At 35.2% G+C, this 21,724-nt stretch overlaps 1 protein-coding gene across 7 annotated transcripts in view; it reads left to right on the plus strand.

The window, feature by feature from the left end:
• The first annotated feature begins 450 nt into the window (after nt 1-450).
• Nucleotides 451-21,724, plus strand: part of LOC140956447 (uncharacterized) — a 30,519-nt gene continuing 9,245 nt past the window's right edge. Inside the window, exons 1-26 of one of the 7 annotated variants that reach the window (XM_073413167.1) lie at nt 451-635; nt 782-1,130; nt 1,397-1,666; nt 1,946-2,106; nt 4,015-4,080; nt 4,369-4,486; nt 4,581-4,690; nt 4,800-4,895; nt 5,513-5,636; nt 6,522-6,589; nt 10,188-10,274; nt 10,432-10,584; nt 10,657-10,752; nt 10,903-10,962; nt 11,067-11,185; nt 11,322-11,409; nt 12,006-12,110; nt 12,190-12,294; nt 12,375-12,427; nt 12,523-12,586; nt 12,709-12,843; nt 18,486-18,598; nt 18,687-18,780; nt 19,792-20,011; nt 20,787-20,917; nt 21,457-21,603. In XM_073413167.1, coding sequence (XP_073269268.1) covers nt 1,426-1,666; nt 1,946-2,106; nt 4,015-4,080; nt 4,369-4,486; nt 4,581-4,690; nt 4,800-4,895; nt 5,513-5,636; nt 6,522-6,589; nt 10,188-10,274; nt 10,432-10,584; nt 10,657-10,752; nt 10,903-10,962; nt 11,067-11,185; nt 11,322-11,409; nt 12,006-12,110; nt 12,190-12,294; nt 12,375-12,427; nt 12,523-12,586; nt 12,709-12,843; nt 18,486-18,598; nt 18,687-18,780; nt 19,792-20,011; nt 20,787-20,917; nt 21,457-21,603 — 2,754 coding nt within the window. In that variant the 5' untranslated portion in view covers nt 451-635; nt 782-1,130; nt 1,397-1,425. Of the gene's footprint in view, nt 636-781; nt 1,667-1,945; nt 2,107-4,014; nt 4,081-4,368; nt 4,487-4,580; nt 4,691-4,799; nt 4,896-5,512; nt 5,637-6,521; nt 6,590-10,187; nt 10,275-10,431; nt 10,585-10,656; nt 10,753-10,902; nt 10,963-11,066; nt 11,186-11,321; nt 11,410-12,005; nt 12,111-12,189; nt 12,295-12,374; nt 12,428-12,522; nt 12,587-12,708; nt 12,844-18,485; nt 18,599-18,686; nt 18,781-19,791; nt 20,012-20,786; nt 20,918-21,456; nt 21,604-21,724 lie in introns of all 7 variants that reach the window. The other 6 variants (XM_073413169.1, XM_073413168.1, XM_073413171.1 and 3 more) reach the window with 6 other exon arrangements.

Raw genomic sequence — 21,724 nt, forward strand, 5'->3', positions numbered from 1 at the left:
AGAACGGGGAAGTAGAGCTAAATTTGGTATACCAAAAATTTCGGTACGGCATCGGTGTGAATTTTCTTATACCATAATTTTCGGTACGATATACGGTATAGAATTTTCGGTACGGTACAGTACGGTATACCACCCCTAAAAATGATAGAATGCGGTAAAGAAGAATATTATACATGATTCGCCAACAAAAGTATAAGAATCTAACCGGAAGAGAGGACACAAAAAAAATTTGAGACATGAGACCAAATGAGTAAAATAAGATTAGAAATTTTAGTTGAATTGCCAAAAAAAAAAATGGTCATATAAGTTGGACCTGAGTTGAGTTCTGAGTCAAAATTTAGTTATTAATATTAAAAATGTTAGATTAAAACGGGATTAAATGTAAAAAATTAATATATAAAATTATGACGGGTTAAATTGTATAACCTACGCTGTGCGTGTGTAATCTGTACAACGTGTCTCTTTCTCACCCTCTCTCTCTTACAGCAATTCCATTTCTTTACTGTCGTTTGCTTTCTGAAAAACTAAAATAAAATAGAAAATTTAATTGAACCATCCCGCAGTTCGAAGAATCCCACCGCATCGATCGCAAATCGATTTCCTACTTTGCTGTCGGTTCTGGGGACAATTTGGAGGTTATACTCGATTTCTTCACAAATTGATTCGATTTATTGTACTTTGACTCTGTGTGCGCCTACGAATCTGAGTATAAAAATGATAATTTTATTTGAATAAACGTGGATTAATTTTATTGTTGTTTTTTCCTTGGTTTTGTTGTCAGGGTTTGATGCTGAACAGGGTTCATTTATCTGGAGCTCTTTTGCATTACATGAAATAGTTGTATTTTTTTTTCTATTTTTATTTTTTCAATTTTTGTTGAGATATTATTGGGGAGGAGAACAATACCACTGCTTTTGTATCTTTTTACAGATAATGAATGTAATATTTGCAGCTTGTATTATATATGTGGGCGTGATTTTTATTTTTCCTCAAACTTAGTATGCAAAGGGGCAATCATTCAGAAGTGGTACACAAATTGATGCAAAGTGTACTCAATTCCACTGTTGCTGTCCTTCCCTCGGGCTGTATGAGAGCATTGTTGCTCTATCGTTTTATCTGACTTAATGTTTGTGCGTGCATGGGTTTTTTTGTTCTTTGTATCTACTAGTATTTTGAGCATTGGAAGCGTTTTATTGATATGCTGCCACTCGTTAGTTGCACCCACCCACTTTACTAATGATGGATGTGTATTCATTTCGATTCATTTCTGTTTATATTTATTTATGGCATGTATGTTTGACTTTCTATCTGAATTTGTAACTGCAAAATGTGGGAAATTTTGTAGACTAAGGTTGGATTGGGTGAGTTCGGGTCCTTGATCATCTGGCATTTGCAGGAGGGCGTTTTGGTGTGGCTTAAGTATTTATGGAGAGCTTAGCACAGTTGGAGGTGTTGTGTGAAAGGCTCTACAATTCACAAGACTCAACAGAGCGAATTCATGCTGAGAATACACTGAAATGCTTTTCTACAAATGTTGATTACATTTCACAATGTCAGTTTATTCTGGACAATGCTTTGACGCCTTATGCATTGATGTTGGCTAGTTCAAGCTTGTTGAAACAAGTGACTGAGCACAGTCTCTCCTTGCAGCTACGCCTTGATATCCGTAATACACTATTTATCTTACAGTTTCTGTCTTATCGAGCCAAGTAACTTGTTGCACTTTTGCGCTACCCACGATTCTTAATTGAGTCTAATTGAAGTTCATTAGCATGTTTTCATGAACAAAATTGCGTATCTGTGAGTTTCGTTAGTTTCATTATACTTGACACCCAACCAGTTAAAAGCACAACCTTGTTATCATCGAAGTTTTAAGTTGTGTTTGTTGTTTGGTTTTTATAATCTTTGTTTCATCTGAATTCACTGGATTTTTACTTCTCTGAAGGAAATTACCTAATAAGCTACCTAGCAAACAGAGGTCCTGAGCTGCAGTCCTTTGTGGTCGGATCTTTAGTGCAGCTTTTATGTCGTCTCACCAAATTTGGATGGTTTGATGAAGATAGATTTAGAGATGTAGCAAAAGAATCAATCAACTTTTTAAGCCAGGTAGTTTGTTTCCTCATATTATGTAGCTATCTTATATTCAACTAAGATTTCTTTCTTCATGTCATTAATTTTTTAAGCATCTTGATATCTTTAACTTAGTGTGAATACGTACCGTCCTAATAGTTGAAGTAAACTCATAAATCATGTTGTTGACGAGATTCCTTAATCTATCAATTTACTCTTTCGAGCTATATTAATCTAATTAACAAAATGCAGTAATCAAATGTCCTTGTGGTATTTAACAATTGTAATCACATTAACGAACGGTGAAATTTTCTAGCTTTCGATTTTCGGTCTATGGCTATCAACATGTATCAAACCTTATATGTCTATGCAAATTGTAGATCCATTAATTATGTTATTCTATCATGTTATAATACAAGAAAAGAAAAAATGAGTTTAGGGGGTAGGACCTCCCAATCCTATGATGAAATAAAATTCAATCACGACATAGATGTCTAGGAGGTAGGTTCCCCTCAATCCTAACTAAAAGAAAGAAAATAATCAGAAAAGAGAAAAACGAGTGTGCGGTTTTTGTTCCCTCTTCTCTTCACGGCTCGTCCCTTCTTTCACGTTCCCAGATTTCGTTCCTTGGCGGCTGATGATTGTGGCGGCTCCTTCTTCCTCCTACGGCTGCTTGTTCCGTCTTCTCCTCTGTTTTTTTCCTCTTTTTATACGCACATTAGAGTCCAAACTTTTATCCTTCCGCCCAAAAAGATCCGTGGAGATTTTGTCTATCTTCGCCTCGCGCTTTTTTGACTGCCCTAGCGCTACTTGTTTTAGTCTAGCCCTGTCCATTGTTTTGTTTCGCGGGCGGTAATTTTTGACCGCCTTAGCGTGACATGTTCTGTCCCAGGCTTAGGACTTACGTCAATTCGTGCTGGGGTCGTAATTTTCTGTGGTCCTAGCACAACCTCTGCTGCCCAGTTTTTACTCCACCACCTTGAGTTTGTCTTTTTGCCACTTTTGCCTATACAACAATCAATTCAAGTAAGTAGTGTCCCATGTACACAAACTATGAAATATGATACCGTTTGGTTTGTAGTATAAAACAAATAGTATGGAGATAAGTAATATTTTTTAATAATAAAATATATAAAAATGATAGTTAATATAATGTTTGATTTGATTGATTAATTTGATTAAATTTGAAATAATGTGATATTATCATTTTGTCTTTTTGAAAATATTAATAAAATATTTATAATATTATTTAATAAGGGTAATAATGTAATTTCAATTCAATGATTTGATTGATGTGAGATAAATGATTGATGATTTGATTGATGTAAGATAAATTATTGGTAGATGGATAAATAATATGGTGCATCAAATATGAGATTAGATTGGATAAAAATGTGGATTAAAATATAGATAAATAATATAGCGAATCAAACGATACCTAAATGAACGAAATATGGACTTGACACGACAAAACCATGCAACGGACTCAAAACGACGTACTCAGACACGTAAAATCGACATCTATTGGGAATACCCATTCCCTTCCCATCTCGTCATCACACACCAATCTATGGCTTGGTTCCAATTTCCAAACTAACTCTTTCTCCCCATTTTTCGCAGATTTTGATGTACACGTTTCAATTAGAGTTTCCAAATATATATTATTGCAACATGTACACCAAAAGCTGCCAAAAATGGGGGGAAAGACTAAAGAGTTAGTTTTGAAATTGGAAGTAAGCCCTAGATTGGTATGTGATGACTATATATATATATATATGCTTGTAACATAAACAGGTGCTATCCTGTTTGCGTTTCTTAGATCAGATTTAGTTGTTTTGGTAAATAATGTATATCTTAACTTGATAAAGCTTTCATTTGTTTATTTCTTAACTACTTTTTCTAGTTGTTTGAGCATGACTTCTTATGAAATTTTCTATTTGTCAGGCAACGCCAGACCACTATGCTATTGGTTTAAAGATATTAAATCAGCTTGTTTGTGAGATGAATCAGGTCGGCTTTTACACTTACGTTTTGTTCAAGTTCGTTCTTATTGTAAGAGAGTAGAGATTTAAAACAGAACCATGAAATAAAATTGGCAAAACAATTTTTTCTGTTTGCTTCCGTCAGACATCATGGTGTCATTGTTTTTCGCTTTTGCGTACATATCATTCAGTAACTTGATATTGCTTCCCTTCTCTTTGTTTTGGTTTGTGGAAACTTCATTATCTTTCTCTCTGTTTCTGTGAAACTTGTAGTTGTCTGAATCTTTTTTTGTGCTTCATGACATTTTTCTTTCAGCCCAACCCAGGAATGCCTTCATCACATCATCGGAGGGTGGCTTGTTCCTTCAGAGATCAGAGTCTTTTTCAAATTTTCCAGATATCTCTAACTTCATTACATCAGCTTAAAAATGATGGTATTGTGCTCTATGCTTATGCATCTCGGAATAATGTGATACATTTTTTTGTCACATGTGTCATATGAACAACTGTTATTATCGACACATGCAGTCGTCAGCCGCTTGCAAGAATTGGCACTGTCATTGTCACTTAAATGTTTATCTTTTGATTTTGTTGGGACATCAATTGACGAAAGCTCTGAGGAATTTGGGACTGTCCAGGTATATTTTAGGTTTCAGTAAGGGGGTTCAAATTATATTTGATTTGTTTTCTGGTAGATGAATTTTATGTTTGGTCGAGGATGCTACTCAGCCGACGTTAATTATGCAGATTCCATCTTCTTGGAAGTCTGTGTTAGAAGATTTTTCCACCATACAAATATTTTTTGACTATTATGCACTTACAAAGCCGCCAATTGCAAAAGAGGTTGGTTCATATCCTCTTATTGTTTTGTGATGTAATCATCTAATAATTATTGATTTATTCATTTTCTTGTATAATATTCCTCAGCCTCTTCGAATTGTATAATGACTGTGAATAGCTTTCTCAAGTAAAGTTAAAATATATCAGCTACTTGAATTTCAATTTGGTGTGGGTCAATCACGAGTTGATAAAAGAAAACTCAAGCTGTTACCTTTTGTCTCTTTAAAATCTAGTTTACTTTGTGAAAACCATATTTTTGAAAAAGTTACTATAAAAATGTGATTTGATTTTCTGATGATTTAGTTGGAGTAACTTTCTGCATCAATTGATATTTGAAGATTCTTACTATGGCAATGATTGTTTTCAAATTAATTGAGAAATAAAGATGTGTACCCTTCGGTGGCATTTGTCCATGCACGTAGTCGAAGCCGAATCACTTGGTTTCTTTATGTTCCTTTCCCCCTTCGCTATTTTATGTGCCATTTCAAAATTCTACTCTGATTCTCTGTTTTTGCTGTTAATTACCTGATTATTAAATTGATCACCTTCAAAAAAATTGTTTGCCTTTTAACGTTCTAATCTAATATACTTGAGACATTAACTTTTTATTTTATTTTCAGTCACTGGAGTGCTTGGTGCGATTGGCTTCTGTTAGGCGCTCTCTTTTCACCAATGATGCTGCACGTTCCAAGTTCTTGGACCATCTGATGTCGGGAACCAAAGAAATTTTACGAACAGGGCAAGGTATGTGATCTGTGTGCCTTCAATGTTATTATTTTGATATATTTCTTAATCTTCTGTACTGGTATTCTTATTTTTGATGCATTCAGTTGAATATAATGGCTGTAATTATAATTTCCGACAGCTGTACTGGCTCTGTAGTTTTTTCGCCTCTGCTCCTTTCGAAGTGGTAGTCTTTGTTCTGCATTTATTGTTAGTGACATGTGCCTAAAGGAATGCGGATTGATAGTTCCTTGGACATGTCCATCCGACTTCTTTTTCCTTTCTTGTTCTCCATGGGCTTTTGTGAGTTCTTTGTACGGCATGGAATTATTTTTTCCCCCTAAGTGGTTTATAGGACGTTGAAATCTTATTGGACATAAATTGAAGAATTTATCAACGATTGATTGTATCTCATTTAAATCTTTTTACCGGCCTGATTTTTGGTGACTGCTTTATTCTGGAGCTTGTGTTTATGTTCCACCCTCATGTCCTATTTGCATAGGAGAATCTTCAAAGTGGGCACTCTTTACGCAATGTATTGACTGGATGGTTTCTAATAGAATAGATACTAGCTATTTTCTCATCCTGGTGCGTGCAATGAGTGCGGATTTTCAAATAAACCAGTTCTTACCTTGTTGTTGTTTCAGACAGGTGGTAGGAAAGTACAGCAGTCGTAAAAATTTTGAACACCAGATTCTCCATGTAATTAAAGTTTTCGGAAGACGATCTAAGTTTGTGTTTGTTTGGGTCTAATTTAGTGATTTGGCAGGAAAGTATGAGAATACCTTTTGAGATTAGTTGCTTGTGTTGACTACTTGACTCTAAGCTCCATGCTGGGATGGTCTTTGTTCATTTTTCTTTGTGTGTTACTGTTTCATGGATGGATATTTTGCTAATCGGAATCAGGTCTTGCTGATCATGATAACTACCATGAGTTTTGCCGCCTTCTTGGACGATTCAGAATTAATTATCAGGTAATTAATTTAGAATATTTCGACTATGTCTGTATGTAAACTATTTTTATGCTTTACATGCTGTAAACAATTACAGTTATTCTTCCACTTATGGTTCTCTTCATAATTCGTTTGTTTTGATGTAAGTTGGACGTTTGTTTCTAAATTTTAAAACTTATAGTTGAATAAGTTAAGACACAAGCTGAAGTTAGTTTCAGAAGTATAAAGATACTCACTTCTGCTCTTTGATTTACTGATGCTGCACCATGTTATGTGCGCGCCCTTAGGATCTAGTCACGGGTCAATTTATGCTGCCTTTCTCTATGATTGTACAATTGTTTTTCTGAGATTTTCTTCCGTTTCGGCCTATGTTTGATTAGGGTTGTCGAGGCTCGTTTAAATCTGAGAACCTCACGATCTTGGACTCACAATTGAGGATAAATTCTTAAGCTTAAATTTTATAAATCAACAAACCAAGTATTTATGCAGAAAATAGACAGACTCCCTAACAAACTAAAACTCAAATGACCAATCCTAATAAACTTCAAATTATAAAAGACCAATACTATGCAAAACCAAAATCTAAAGAAAGCAAAAGGAAACAAAAGCTAGAGTCCACAACTCTATGGCTTCACGCTATTACCGTTGAACTTCCCATGTGTGTGGCTCTTGTAATATTGTCCTTGGTTGGTGTAGCGACGTCTCACCTAGGCTCGGAGAAGGTTGGGCTGAGTCCATGATTCATCATGTCCTATAGAACATAAACATTTTGGGTCCTGCCATTAACTTTTCTGCATCACATCCAACCACCTCTTCTCCGCATTTTTATCTTGTCTTCCCAATTCGCGTAAACTTTCTGCGGAAACATCATCAGATGTTATGAATTATGATATTGATTTTTAGACGCTACCATTTATCTGAGACCCTAAGGAAACATTTGGCTTCCTTTTCTTAACCTTTTTTTATTCGTAGAAAGTTGTTTTGAAGGTAATCCGTAATCTACTCTTTCCCGAAATTCTCGTCTCCTTCCCAATGCTTATGAACGCTTTAAATTGCCTACACGATGTCTCTCCCATTAATTCTGTTTGTTCAAATTAATTGATAAGAAAAGTATTCATAATTGTAAATGAAGTTCAGGATGAGTTGATATTGTAGGTCTTATATGGGAAAAAGTTAATTCACGTCTGCCACCAGTTTGATTAACACTCAAAGATAAAATTTAGAAATGAATTGATGGAGGAATGATCTGATATGGCACCATGTGGAAAATCTGAGGGAGGGCAGTAATATTTTTTGTCATACATACACTTGCTGTTAGGCTGTCACGATCTCTCTTCTTCGACATTTCTTTTCAGAGATTGTCGAAAAATTAATTTAATCCCGAATTTCAGCGGTTAAATATTGATTTTAAGACTAAAATCTTTTCCTTGTAGCCTAGATATTATTGGTGATATATGCAGATAAGTTTCTTTGGTGTCTCCTAGTTTTGTGGAAGATATATGCCTGTAAATTATTCCATTCTTCATTAATGAATAATTAATGAAAAAGATTGTGTTTCACATTTTTTCGCCGGTATCATAGTCATAATGTTCTGAAAGAAAAAAATGAAAGCCAAATCTGATCTGCTGTTGCAGCTACTCAATGCTATGGCTGTTGCAGATAAAAGTATCCAGCTAAACTTTTATTCTTTCAACCACCAAGCCAAAAATCTACTGTTCAATGAAAATGTTCTTTTTCAATAAAAAAATTAATACGAAATAAACTGCCATTGAAATATTCTACTTCAGCCACGCACCGTTGTGGCATTGTCTTTCGGTCATCACCACTGCACTACCAGTTTACTACTTGTGAAACAATTATCCCAAAAAAAGTAGAAAAATACATTGCTCTTTCCTTTTTTCCTCTCTATCCAAAGAAATGAAATTTTATTTGAAAGAAACAAATATTTGTTCAATATGTTGGAGCATTCAGGCCTCTTGCACCATCATATTCCAATAACATGTATCTCAATTGCTTGTGTTTTATCGCCATTTTGTCACCTGCAATTCACTTTACTGTTTAACATGAAAATGCCGATTTATAATGTGAAAGAGCAATTACCGAATGAGACAAGTAGCATGAACATAGTTGTCACTGCCACGTCCAAGGCACGAGGCACGAGGCACACCAGGTATTGGTCCGTGTGCTTGAGGATATCTTTGGCGCATTAGCCTTGCATAGGTGTGCGCATAAAGGAATAGGTGTGCACACCTCAGAGCAAGCCTTGGTAGATGCCCAATCACGCCTGGGTCTAAACTTTTTTTCCCTACCTAAAGGGTGTTATTTTTACATATAATAGACTCGGCAGCCCAACCAACAGGCTTCAACCAAGACCAAATTTGGTGTCAACAGACTGTGCCGTTTTGTATATTTTATTTTTGTAGCACTTTGGGGTCATTCACACTTCTATTTTATCTTTTTATACGTTTTACATGTGATCATAATATTATTATTAACAATATTAATAATAATAAATGCAGCAGCCCAATCTACAGGTTCAACCAAAACCCACTTTGGCGTCCGTGGCAGTAACTCAGTTGATTTGTATATTTTATTTTTGTAGCAGTTTCGGATGATTTTTGTACTTATATTTAATATTTTTTTATACTTTTAAGTAATATTTAAATTTAAGTCTCTAATAGTTTTAGTCGCTGGTCAGACTTTTGAAGCTTTCTACAGTTAAAGATGTTCGGTGTTGAATTTTTTTAGGGCGAAGGTTATGAATTTTGTGGTGCAATCAGAAGTTGTGCAGTAACCACATGAAGGTGGTGCTTGGGAGAATCTGAATGAAGTATGCTTATTTGACGGAGTGATTGTATCGAAGAAAAAATAGTCGTTTGAGTTTCGATCTTTGTCCAAGATGAGGCATATGATGTTTTAACTTGAGGGGGAGTGTTGAAAATGAAGTTGATCCGAATTTCAGTCAACTGAGTCTTCAATTTAAGGAATCAAATCCAGTTGTAGCCTAAATATTATTGGTGATAAAATCTGGAGATTAGTTTCTTTCTTTGTGGTATATTCTCCTAATTTATTGGATGATATATGGCTGGATACGTAGCAATTCTCTATTCGAAATAATCAGTGAAAAAGGTTGTCTTTCACATTTTTTCACAAAAATAAGTCATTAATGCTATTCCCTGACAAAGAATGGGATAGCAGTTATTTTTAAGTATCATGCTAAAGAGTTTTCAGTTATTTGTAAGTATCACTAATGAGTTTGAAAATACCTAATTAATTTTTCACATCACGTCTGCAACAGGAAGGGTAAAATGCATATTATTTAAGATTTTAGTGTCCTTTTTTCTCCCATGAATATTGACATGTTTTTTCCCGATGGTTTTTTTTGAAATAGTGCTTTTTACTTATTTATTTTTTTGACAATTTTTCTGGTGTTTGTTGCCTCTCCTGTTCATTCATGTATATGTTTTTTTCCATTTGTTTGGGCTGTCTACTACTGGAACAATGAATTTCTTTTATTTACTTGTAAATGGAGATTTCTTGATTTTCATTATGTGCACTTACTTTCCATCAAATGTTTTCTTATGAATCATGAGTTTTAGTGATTATCATACTATTTCAGTTGTCTGAACTTGTGACCATGGAAGGATATGGTGATTGGATACGATTAGTTGCCGAGTTCACATCAAAATCTCTGCAGTCCTGGCAGGTGATTTGTTTCAAAGTTTATATATCATAAATTTTATCAAATTGGCATGATTCTGTTCTTAGTGAATAATTTCTGCCCTGAAGTAATGGACACAGCGTTGTGCTTCTATCGCTAAAATTATGCCAATAAAATTAATGGAGTCTCCACCTTCTTGCAGTGGGCCAGTAGCAGTGTGTATTATCTCTTAGGGCTCTGGTCTAGGTTGGTGAGTTCTGTACCCTACCTGAAGGGTGATGCACCTAGCTTGCTTGACGAATTTGTGCCTAAAATCACTGAAGGATTTATCACTTCAAGATTGGATTCTGCTCAGGTGACAATTTTTTTTCTTTTGCATCACAAAGTTTCTGGTACCAATATATTTGTCGTTTCTCTTTGTTTGTAGGGTGGCCTGCCAGATGATGTATCAGAACATCCACTGGACAATGTTGACCTTCTTCAAGACCAGCTGGATTGCTTTCCTAACCTCTGCAGATTTCAGGTTGTACATAAACTTGATTTGTTTTAGTTTCCTATCCAAAAAAAAAAAAACTTGATTTGTTGATTTCGTTTCCACCTCACCCCCACCCCCCCAACAACACTTGACTTGATTAATTTTCTAATCTGTGTTATTTCTCTCTACTTGTTTCAGTATGGAAGCAGTAGCTTGTTTATTATCAACATCCTTGAGCCTATTTTACAATTGTACATGGTATACAGATATTTATTCAAGATAAAATTTAGTTACACTGGATTTTAGCGTGGGATTCTGATTAGACATGCTTTATATTTCAAAATATTCTGTTCCTTTGATAGGAAAGAGCGCAGCTTCAGACTGGAGATAATAGTGAACTTTCCGTAGTTGAAGCCAAGCTTGCTTGGATTGTACATATAATTGCTGCTATTTTAAAAATAAAGCAGAGTGTTGGGTGCAGGTGACATTCATCTTTTCTAATCTTGATATCCTACCATCTTGTCAGCTTTTCTAATCTTGATATCCTACCATCTTGTCAGCTTATTGGTTCTTTTGAGTGTAGTTTTAATATTTTTTGTTTGATTTTCCAAATACAGTGCTGAATCACAGGAGATACTGGACGCCGAACTTTCAGCTCGTGTTTTGCGGCTTGTAAATGTTGCTGATAGTGGATTACACAGCCAGGTTACCCATGAAACAAAATAATCTTGTTGACTGTTGTATTTCCTTAGAGTTTACACTTAGTATAAGTTACAAGAAAGTTTCTTGAGTTTAAGCCTAAATACACTTACTCTTTGGTTTGGATAGTAACAAACATACCCTAAGTTAGATAAAAGTTACATTTACAACCCTAGTAGAACGGTACTAATGGTTCATGATTGACATCATCCAATATCTTTTTCCAACTAATTATTTTAAGGGGTGGTTCTTTGAAACATCAAGATATAACAGTGTTGTTATTCTGATACCCCATGTATTGCTCCTGTGATGACCTTCTGAGGTTAATCTTATTGACATAACTTTCTTGTGGTTTTAGTTTGAATAAGAACAAGAATATCCCATATGTTTAAGTGAGGTTTTCAGCTTAACATTGCTTTACAATTCACATATTTTGGAAAACCAGTGGTGCAATGTGTTATTTAAATCTCAATTACTTGCGATTTAAATTATTATTTTTACTGAATTTTTAAAACATCTTTGGGACATTACCTGGGTATTATGAAACCAATACCATCTTTCCCTCTAAGCTGAAGCATTCTTGTCATTTTCGCATTTTACAGAGATATGGTGAATTAAGCAAGCAAAGACTTGATCGAGCAATACTTACCTTTTTCCAGAGTTTCAGGAAATCTTATGTGGGCGACCATGCTATGCATTCATCAAAGGTTACATCACCGTTTCACTTAATGAGTATCAGTTATTTACCATGGTTGCATGTAAAGAATGCTTTTGTGTTTGGTGCAGCAGTTGTATGCCCAATTATCTGACCTTATCGGACTTAATGATCATCTATTGCTGTTGGATTTTTTTATTCGCAAAGTTGCAACGAACCTCAAGTGTTATACAGAGGTGAATTTGTTCTATATTTGTCTTTCTTTTGATCTTGTTCCATGAATTTTGCTTTGTATCTCAAATTTGTTTTACTGCAGTGTGAGGAGGTTATTGATCACACATTGAGTTTGTTTTTGGAGCTGGCATCCGGGTTTGATTTTTTTTTTTCAATCTTTATAAAAATTATTAAATTTTGTCTTCTTCAGTGTACTTTTTTTAATACCCAGCCATTATATTTTCTTGCAGTTATATGACTGGAAAATTACTTCTCAAGTTGGATACAGTAAAGTTCATAATTGCACATCACACTGTAAGAGACCCCTTATTATTTTTTCCTGTTTAATTGTTGATCTGATAATTTAAAGTTTTCGGACGTGGCCCCCCATCCTTTTTATATTTACTTACCATATCTCTCTGGATTCCTATATTTAGAGGGAACATTTTCCATTTCTGGAGGAAAATAGATGTTCTCGCAGCAGAACAACGTTCTATTACACTATTGGCTGGTTAATATTCCTGGAGGATAGTGCTCTGGTTTTTAAGTCTTCAATGGATCCTCTGCTACAGGTACTGCTAGTCCATTCCCTTCCTCCTTTTTCCTTCTTTTATCCTTCTTTATGGGCATCTATTTTAATGTTAACATCTGAATGCATTTAGTTCTGTAAACGCGTGTCTGCATGTCCTGAACTTATCTCTAGTTTAATCTGAAGTTCTTCTCTCTCATTGGATCACGACAATGCGTAATTATATCTTAAATGGGATTAATTGGTTAATTAGGCGGGAGATGATAGTTTACACTTGCAGTTCAATTGAACCAAATCTGCCATGCTATTGTGGAACTTTGTTTGAGATTTTTTTTAAATAAGAAACGATATTATATTGATTAATAAAATTAGTTACACAAAGCGAACCAGAGGTCAACATAAGACGAAATGAGATCCATAGTCAAAATAGATTAACATAATACTAGATTCCAATTTCTGTACAAATCTGAGATCGAGAACGATTTGAGCTCTACAGTCCTCGAGCTCCATTATGAAACACTGAATTTAATCTTGTTCTCCAATCGAATCTTCTTGATCTTCAAAGATATTCACATTCCTCTCCATCCACACGGACCAGCTCAAACAGTGAACAACCAAATTCCAAAAAAAATTGTTCCTCCCCAAATCCTGTCCGATGTTTGCCTTGCATAAATCCCAAGTTGATCTCGGAGATACCCAAATCAAGTCGAACTCCGCCAAAGCTTTAAATAAAAGACAACGTGCAAAAAGACAATGGATGATCAAATGGTCCCGAGTTTCCACCTCTTGTCAACATAATGCACACCAATTTGGACAAAGCGAACAAGAAGTGACCTTTTTTGCAACATCTCAGTCTGGTAATTTTTCAAGCATTGCAATCCACGAGAATACTTGCACCTTTGGATGAAATAGGCGCTTTCCAAATTGATTGATAAAGAGAAAAAGAAGAATAACTAGAATCTCAAAAGAAAGATACTGAAAACTGTCCTGAAAAATCCTTAATTCTTTCACTCATATCTTCTGCACCCTCGATCAATATGACCCTCTCTAGTGTCTTGATCAAAGAACGAAACTCAATTGCCTCCTTATCCTTGGGATCCAAAAATTCCAAGAAAGAGTAGAAAGGTTGGATGAAGAATTGAATATGCAAAGGAAGAAATAGTATGATTATGTATTGTCAAAATTTGGACTAAAGACGGGTAAAGATTATGAAAATAGGAATTCCCACACCATCTCTCTTCCCAAAACCTAATCTTATCTCCCCCATTGACCACCACTCCAACTGATTTAAAGAACCATATTAATAAAATTTATGTTTCTCATCAAAAAAAAAAATTTGTGTCTCATATTTTCTAACCACAATCTTCCTCCATAACGACTCCCCTTCAGTAGAAAACATTTCCCTGGTAAAGCCTTGTTTCTAATACAAATATTACCAATACCCAAACCCTCTTGTTCTTTTGGTCTACAAACTTGATCCCTAGCCACCCAGTGGTCGTAGTGATCCCCATCTGCTCTATAGGAACCCCTAAGTATCTTATAGACCTAGATACCTTCCCACAACCAATTTCAAATGTCAACCTGTCCACATCGTGCTTCGCAATTGATACCCAATAAAGCATTTTTTTTCCAAATTGATCTTTAACCCGACATCTAACAAAAAGTGTAAAATCTAAGTTAGAAATTGCACATGACTCGTTTTCCGCAAAAAAATAGCGTATCATTCCATCCTCTCTATGCCTGCTTCCCAACCCCTACAAAGGTCTCCTTTGCCTTGTTAACCAATCTGCCCAACACATCTACCACCAAATTAAAGAAGAAAGATGATAGTGGGTCGTCTTGCCTAAGTCTTTTTTCACCCTTGAATTTGCCCTCAAGCCCGCCATTAATAATAATCGAAAAAGATACACTTGATAGGCATCCCTTAATCCATTTACGCCATCTCTATCCCAAAGCCTTTCTTGAGCAAAACGAAATCCAAATCAAAATCGACCTTAAAGATCCATCCACTCGTGTCTTTCAACATATGTTTCTCAAACAACTCATTTGCAATTAGACAACAATCTAGAATTTTTCTGCCCTCAATAAAGACATTCTGAGAATCTGCGAGTTCACGAGGTATTACCTTATTTAATCTTAGTGATAAAACTTTAGCAATGATCTAATGAAGACTAGACCAGACTGATGGGCTGAAAGTCCTTAATTTGAACCAATTCTTGTTTTTCTGGCATCAAATAGATGTCGGTTTATTGGTTATTCCATTGATAATCCCCCTTTCAAAAAATTAATTAATCACCTTCATCAGGTACTCTTTAATTGTATCCCAGCATTGTTGGTAAACTGCCATTGTGAATCCACTATCATGTCAGATATAGAATCACTAAATATGCTTCAAATTTCTTCCTAATGTTCTTTAAATCATTATTTAAGGCTTTAGGATTATACATGCGTCCGTCGTCAGCCAGCTGATTACGTCTCGATCTGCTCATCCCGATTCGCCGACCCCTCTTCGAGTCGACACTATTTCGAAGCTTCCCGACAATAAACTGCCCTAGAAACTAGCTAAAACCCTAAGGCATATGGCTAAAACTAGAGAGAGAAGCCGAAGGAAAGCGGTTGAGTAAACAAATGAAATCAACTTCTATTTATAGATTGCATCCATACTAGTTCAGAAGATCCGAAATCAATCTTATATGTCACGTGTCATAATCTCATTCGTGTAGTTGGATTTCTCGTGATAATCTAATCTGAAGTAGATTGAGTGGTCCATTTTAATTCGATGGATCTCAACGAATTGTTCCTCAATTAATCACTTGCTTAATAATACTTAATTAACATCTCTTTAATCATGTTTTAATTGGTACTTCTTTCAAATAAAGATTCAGGTCATTACAGAATCAAAGCAAAGCATTATGCTGGTCAAGGAGTTACTATTCAATTTCTCACTAAGAGATTAGACCACGTTGAAATCCTCCCTTCACACCAACGCACAAATCACTCTCAATCCAGCCAATTCATCCCAAAAAGATTGTATGTCCCTCGGTTTGCACCACCTATAAACAGGTGAAAACCATAACTTGGTGGCATCATCTTTTTCAATTTATGTAGATACAGAAAACTCGCCTAGCAAACTTTCAAGTATCCTTGACTGACACCAATCTGGCATCTCACACAACCAAAATACCCACTGATCTCCCAACAATTGCTAATACTAACCATTCCACAAATCTCGACTTCCAAATGTTTGCTATAAAGCTCTTATCTACCTCTTCTCTATTAATCTCTTGTACAACTAAGATATCCGGCCTTTCCTTGTGCACAACCGTTTTATCAATCTCCTACGTCTACTCGAACCTCCTCCCTTTATATTCCAAGATAATATCTTCATTTAACCACTTCGGAGACCCTTTGAATCATCTCTTTCTCATAATTTATCTCAAAAACCAATCGATTTAACTCTCTATTTTTAAAGGTAGTCGATATGTTCCCTCCTTAATTTACTAGCGGCACTTTCTCCAACTCCAACTGAGATAGACATTGATCATAGACATCTGATCGCTGCCTCCGAACATGTTGATCCACTTCCACCTCTAAATTCAAACCCGCACTAGCTTCTTCTAGAAATTTATTACTCGAATCTTCCGACTTTTCAAACTTCAGTGATTTTGTTAAAGTACTCTCCTCACCCTTTGATGAACCAAAGAAAGATAAAGGCGAAGGAAGACTGGAATTGAGAGAAAAAGATTGTTTGAGGTGAAAGGTTAAGGCAAGAACTTATCTTATCCACCTTTGTGTCAAGAAAATTGGGCTCATTCAAAGTAAAATCAAGGGGAGGAGCTCTTTCTTTGTGACTGATGGATTCTAAACTTGAGGCAACACTTTTTGCTATAGGTGTGATCTTCAGCAGTAGCGGCTTTGATGAACCAAAGAAAGATAAAGGTTAAGGAAGAATTAAATTGAGAGAAAAAATTGTTTAAGAGGTCTTCGGCCGGAGCATTATAAAGCTAGTCCTCGTCGATCCCTAAATCCTCATTGGTTAATACCTGATCCTCCTCCCCGAAGAACTACCCCTAACAATAGCCTCTTGGAAAGGTGAAAGTGATTTGCATCTAACGTAGACTTTCTCACAATTATGTATCAAATGCTTTCTTGTATGTCCTGAATTGATCTTTATTCTATCAGAATATTTCTTGAATGGATACGTCGATATGATTGTCGATTATATGGATCAGTGATGTTTCTTCCCGATTGATTAGCAAGACATTTCATGTGAAATAGCAGGCCTTTGTTTATGTTTTTGAGATTACAAAGAGTATTTTTTGGAGGACGCAAGATTAGTTTTGTTAGATATTAATCTTAATAACTCATCTCTGTATTGGCTTAAACTTTGTAACTAGTATGTCATCTACCTATCTCCCATATCTCCTTAGTAGCTTTGCAAAATAATAAGTCCGCTCAATGCTTCTCTAAATTGAATGAATGTGGTGGCATGGTAGCCAAAAAAACAATTGCTGTACATGATTGAGTGTCAATGTGCTCGATAAACCCACTTTTACCTTTTATTTTCAGTATCTAAAAGGCTGATGATGTCTATGTACTACCAACTTCAATTGATACAATAATATGATACGCCTATGACACCGTGTCCTCTCACCTCTCGGGCACTTTGTGGACATATCTTGGAGATGCTTCTTGACGGCATTAAAAATTTAAAGTTAAAATAAAAAGTGGATACTGTGTCTGACACTTGTATGAAGAATACTTGATGCAGCTTAGATGCAGAAAAGTTTTGTTTGCTATATCTCAAATTTGTTACTAAAATGGTTAAAAAGAATAATATTTCCTTGTTTCGACTAGCTTGTTTCTTTATACCAACACTTCACTAGATAAATTGATGATTAAAATTGTACCATATATAATGTTGATATTCTGAATGGTGATTTGCATTTTGTCCTGATTGCTAATTTATGTAGTTAAACTTTTTTTTTATAGGAAACAATATTATATCCATTAATTAAAAGTAATTAATTGCAGTGGTGGACAAGTGATACACATAACTTTATGTAGTTAAACTTAATCGTGAACATGGTGAGATTTGTTTGACTATGTTTTTAAGATTAAAAGGTGACTGACATAGTAAATTGAATTATGTTTAATGGTGTTTATGTCATTGAATTTGATGCTATTATGTTATAAATGCGTACAGTTTTCCAATAAATTTCATATGTAATGCTTTGAGAATGAATTGAATTAGAACACGTGAAGATATGTCAGAGACAGTAATATTTTATTTTTCTCCTATTTGCAACTTAATTTTAAGAGATGATTTTTTTTTCAATGGAAGAGTTTTTCATATTGTATCTGCTGAGTTGGGTAAATTAATTTTCGTAAGGTGCTATTAGGGATATCAAATCAGAGAGAAATCTTTAACAAACAAATGCAACTATTGGGATTTCCTTGGTTAACTCTCTCCTGGTTTGTGGTTTCTTAACGAAAATAAATAAGAAAAGAAAATCGATGTCGTCTCTGCACTACAAACAAGAGAAAATTTGTGAGAAGGAGAGAAGGTTTTGTATTTTTATGTATTCTTGCTCACTTGTCATTACTCATTGTCGTCATCAATTTGATGTGATTCATTTTTCCTTTGATGTTGGAATCAACAAAAGTTAATTGTGTATAATACAGCTTTTCATCAATTTGGAATCAACTCCTGACTCTTTGTTTCGAACCGACTCTGTGAAGTATGTACTAATTGGGTTGATGAGAGATCTAAGGGGGATTGCAATGGCCACCAATAGGTTAGTGCTTACTGTTATGTACTACATGTTCTGATAGCATATTTAGTAGCTTTAATGTATCACCTACTATTGTCTTCTTTATTTTCAGTCGCAGAACTTATGGGCTTCTCTTTGATTGGATTTATCCTGCTCACATGCCTATTCTGCTAAGGGGAATTTCACATTGGTCTGATACACCAGAAGTTAGCTCTCTTTCTCAATCCCTTCTTAACTAGTACATTTCTTACATATTTATTTTTTATTTTCTTCCTTCTATCAATTTGAAATAAAAAATCAAAGTGGTTGTATAAGACCTAATTATTTGTTGTTAAGGACGAGCATGTCTTGGCATAGAATGCAGGATCTTCGGAAGTATAATTGAATGGACCGAAAATACTGTAACTACTTGTATTCATTCTGCCATAGGATTGATCACTGAAAGGCCTTGCATTAATAGATATTAATTACTAAAGGGTAAGCATCTGTAATCATGGGAAGAATGATCGGAAAGTCCATCTGCCAACATAGTGCACTGTTGAAGGGGCGGGTCTATCATGACAGAGAGATTGGGATTTTGTCTCAATTCAATACCCTAGATTGGAGCCGCTATTTCAGTATAATTCTTAGGTGGCAGCAGTTTGCTCCGGAAACCAGCTAGATCGGAGATGAAAATTGAGGATGAAGTCTGAGCAGTTGAGTATGTTTTCATGGCTTAGAGGTTGTCAAATGTTGGGTGAACATGGGTTTTTCATTTGGATGTTGCGGAAACCTTCACTATTGGTTGTTGGAAATAATGATTGATGACCCTAAAAACGGACAAGATATACTAAAAATTAAGAAATCATGAAAGGTCTATAAATTAGATGTTTGGGAATAGTTTATTTTCAACTTTCTGGTTTCAAACCCAATTCAGTTAAGCATATTGGGCCAAAGTGTTCTTTCAATTGGGTAGACCTGGTGAGGTAAAAATTGTGTAATGGCTGTGTATATTCTCTCTTCTTTTAGCTGTAGTTGAACTACTAAATCATTTTGCTCTAGCTACTGGCTTTTTTACGGCCATTGCCTAGGGAGGCATATCTCGCTTCTAGTCTTATGAGGAGAGTTCCTGTACGTGGGACTAACCTCATTTTTATATACTGTGTTAGCAACTGTTGTATTATTTTAATCCTTTACTCTCTAATACGAGATTATAACATCACTTCTGTTCCGCATAGGTGACAACTCCATTGCTGAAATTCATGGCCGAGTTTGTATTAAACAAAGCACAACGTTTGACTTTTGATATTTCATCTCCGAATGGCATACTTCTTTTCAGAGAAGTTAGCAAGTTGCTAGTCGCGTATGGCTCGAGGGTTTTAACAATTCCAAATGTTACTGACGTATATGCGTTCAAATACAAAGGAATATGGATTTGTTTAACTATTCTTTCAAGAGGTAAAGGTCCATGGCCTCAAGATTTGAAATAAATTGAGGTTGTTTTCTTGGTGTCTTATGGTCTTTATTGATGAAATATTGTTTCATTTCATATCCGTGTAAGTTCATTAATTTGTCTTCCATGGCCTCAAGATTTGAAATAAATTGAGGTTGTTTTCTTGGTATCTTATGATCTTTATTGATGAAATATTGTTTCATTTCATATCCGTCTAAGTTCATTAATTTGTCTTCCATTTTTTAGATTTCTTGGTCGTATGCATATACGATCAGACTTTAGAACATGAGAGTTGTGCTTTAGTAATCTTTATCAAAGTTTCATTAGTCATGCAGGTGATCAGTTCTCTTTTTTATTTCTAGATTTCTAAGAACATCACCTCACATAGCAGTTTCTATTTGTTTTACAATCCAGTTTGTACATTGAGGTTATGACACATTCATGTGCATATGACTCTTATCTAGCTCTTAGGTTGATCTCTGTGCACCAGTTCTATTGATTAGATCTTTCATTTTTCCTCAGTCAGATGTTAGCCATATCTTGGAATGGAAGATAGTTCCTAATTAACACAACTAGATAAAAACTAAAAAGAAAGGATAGTTCCTAATCAATGTTCCTCTCCAAATGTCTTGTTATTCCAAATTTTCTAAAAGCATAGAATCAGGAGAAGTGATTGCATACTTAGCTGGATAGCCAGCTGGGAGATCTAGCATTTTTTTGGATATCTTGTGTTATTTTTTCTTGACTTCTAAAATATCTATTCTTTCCATGGAATGACAGCACTTGCAGGAAATTATGTGAATTTTGGTGTGTTTGAACTCTACGGAGATAGAGCACTCGCTAATGTACTTGATATTGCCCTTAAGATGACTCTATCAATTCCACTGTCTGACATTTTGGCTTACAGAAAGGTTTGTCTGTGTTTCTGATATCTTTGTGGAAGATTTCATGGTTGTTGATTGAAGCACATTAGCCTTTGCTACTCCGTCTCCACGCTAGACTGTGCATTTGTGACCAACTTGGTCAGACTTGTGTTCTGATCTGCTCATGCAATGGCCCAGTAGCTAGATCAGTGTGTTTTCCTTTCAGTTTTGAATCTGGTATGCTTCAGGGAAAACTATTGAAAATTAAGGAAAATTGCTTCCAACAATATTATTGTATTTTTCATTTCATAGCAGCCATATTTCCACTGATTCTTGAAAAGATAGCTAGAAATGCAAGTGAATCTAGGAGACTCGTAGTTCTTGGAAAGCACATTAGAGACCAAATAAGAAGCATATTTTGAACGAAGTAGTTATTGTAAAATCTATCCTTCTGGTTCTGCAGAGTGACAAAAATATCAAAACGTTAAGGATAATTTTGACATCCATTTTTCTTCTTTTATGAACTGTAATTGCGTAGTCCGATTCCTGTCCATGAAGTTTTCTCATAATTTTCTTATTCTCTGCAGTTAACGAAGGCTTACTTTGCCTTTGTGGAGGTTCTGTTTAACAGCCATCTTGTTTTTGTGTTGAGCCTTGATATACACACCTTCATGCATATTGTCGGTTCACTTGAGTCGGGTCTCAAAGGTCTCGATGCTGGTATCTCCTCTCAGGTTTGTTAGATGAATCTATTCCTAGCACACTGTATTATTTTTATCGTTACACATCTAACTCCTATTTTAGCTTTTTCATGAGTCTTCAATCTGTATTCTTCCTCTGTTTTGCGTCTTTGTG

This window comes from Primulina huaijiensis, chromosome 14 (assembly GCF_012295235.1).
Source record: "Primulina huaijiensis isolate GDHJ02 chromosome 14, ASM1229523v2, whole genome shotgun sequence".
Lineage (NCBI taxonomy): Eukaryota > Viridiplantae > Streptophyta > Magnoliopsida > Lamiales > Gesneriaceae > Primulina > Primulina huaijiensis.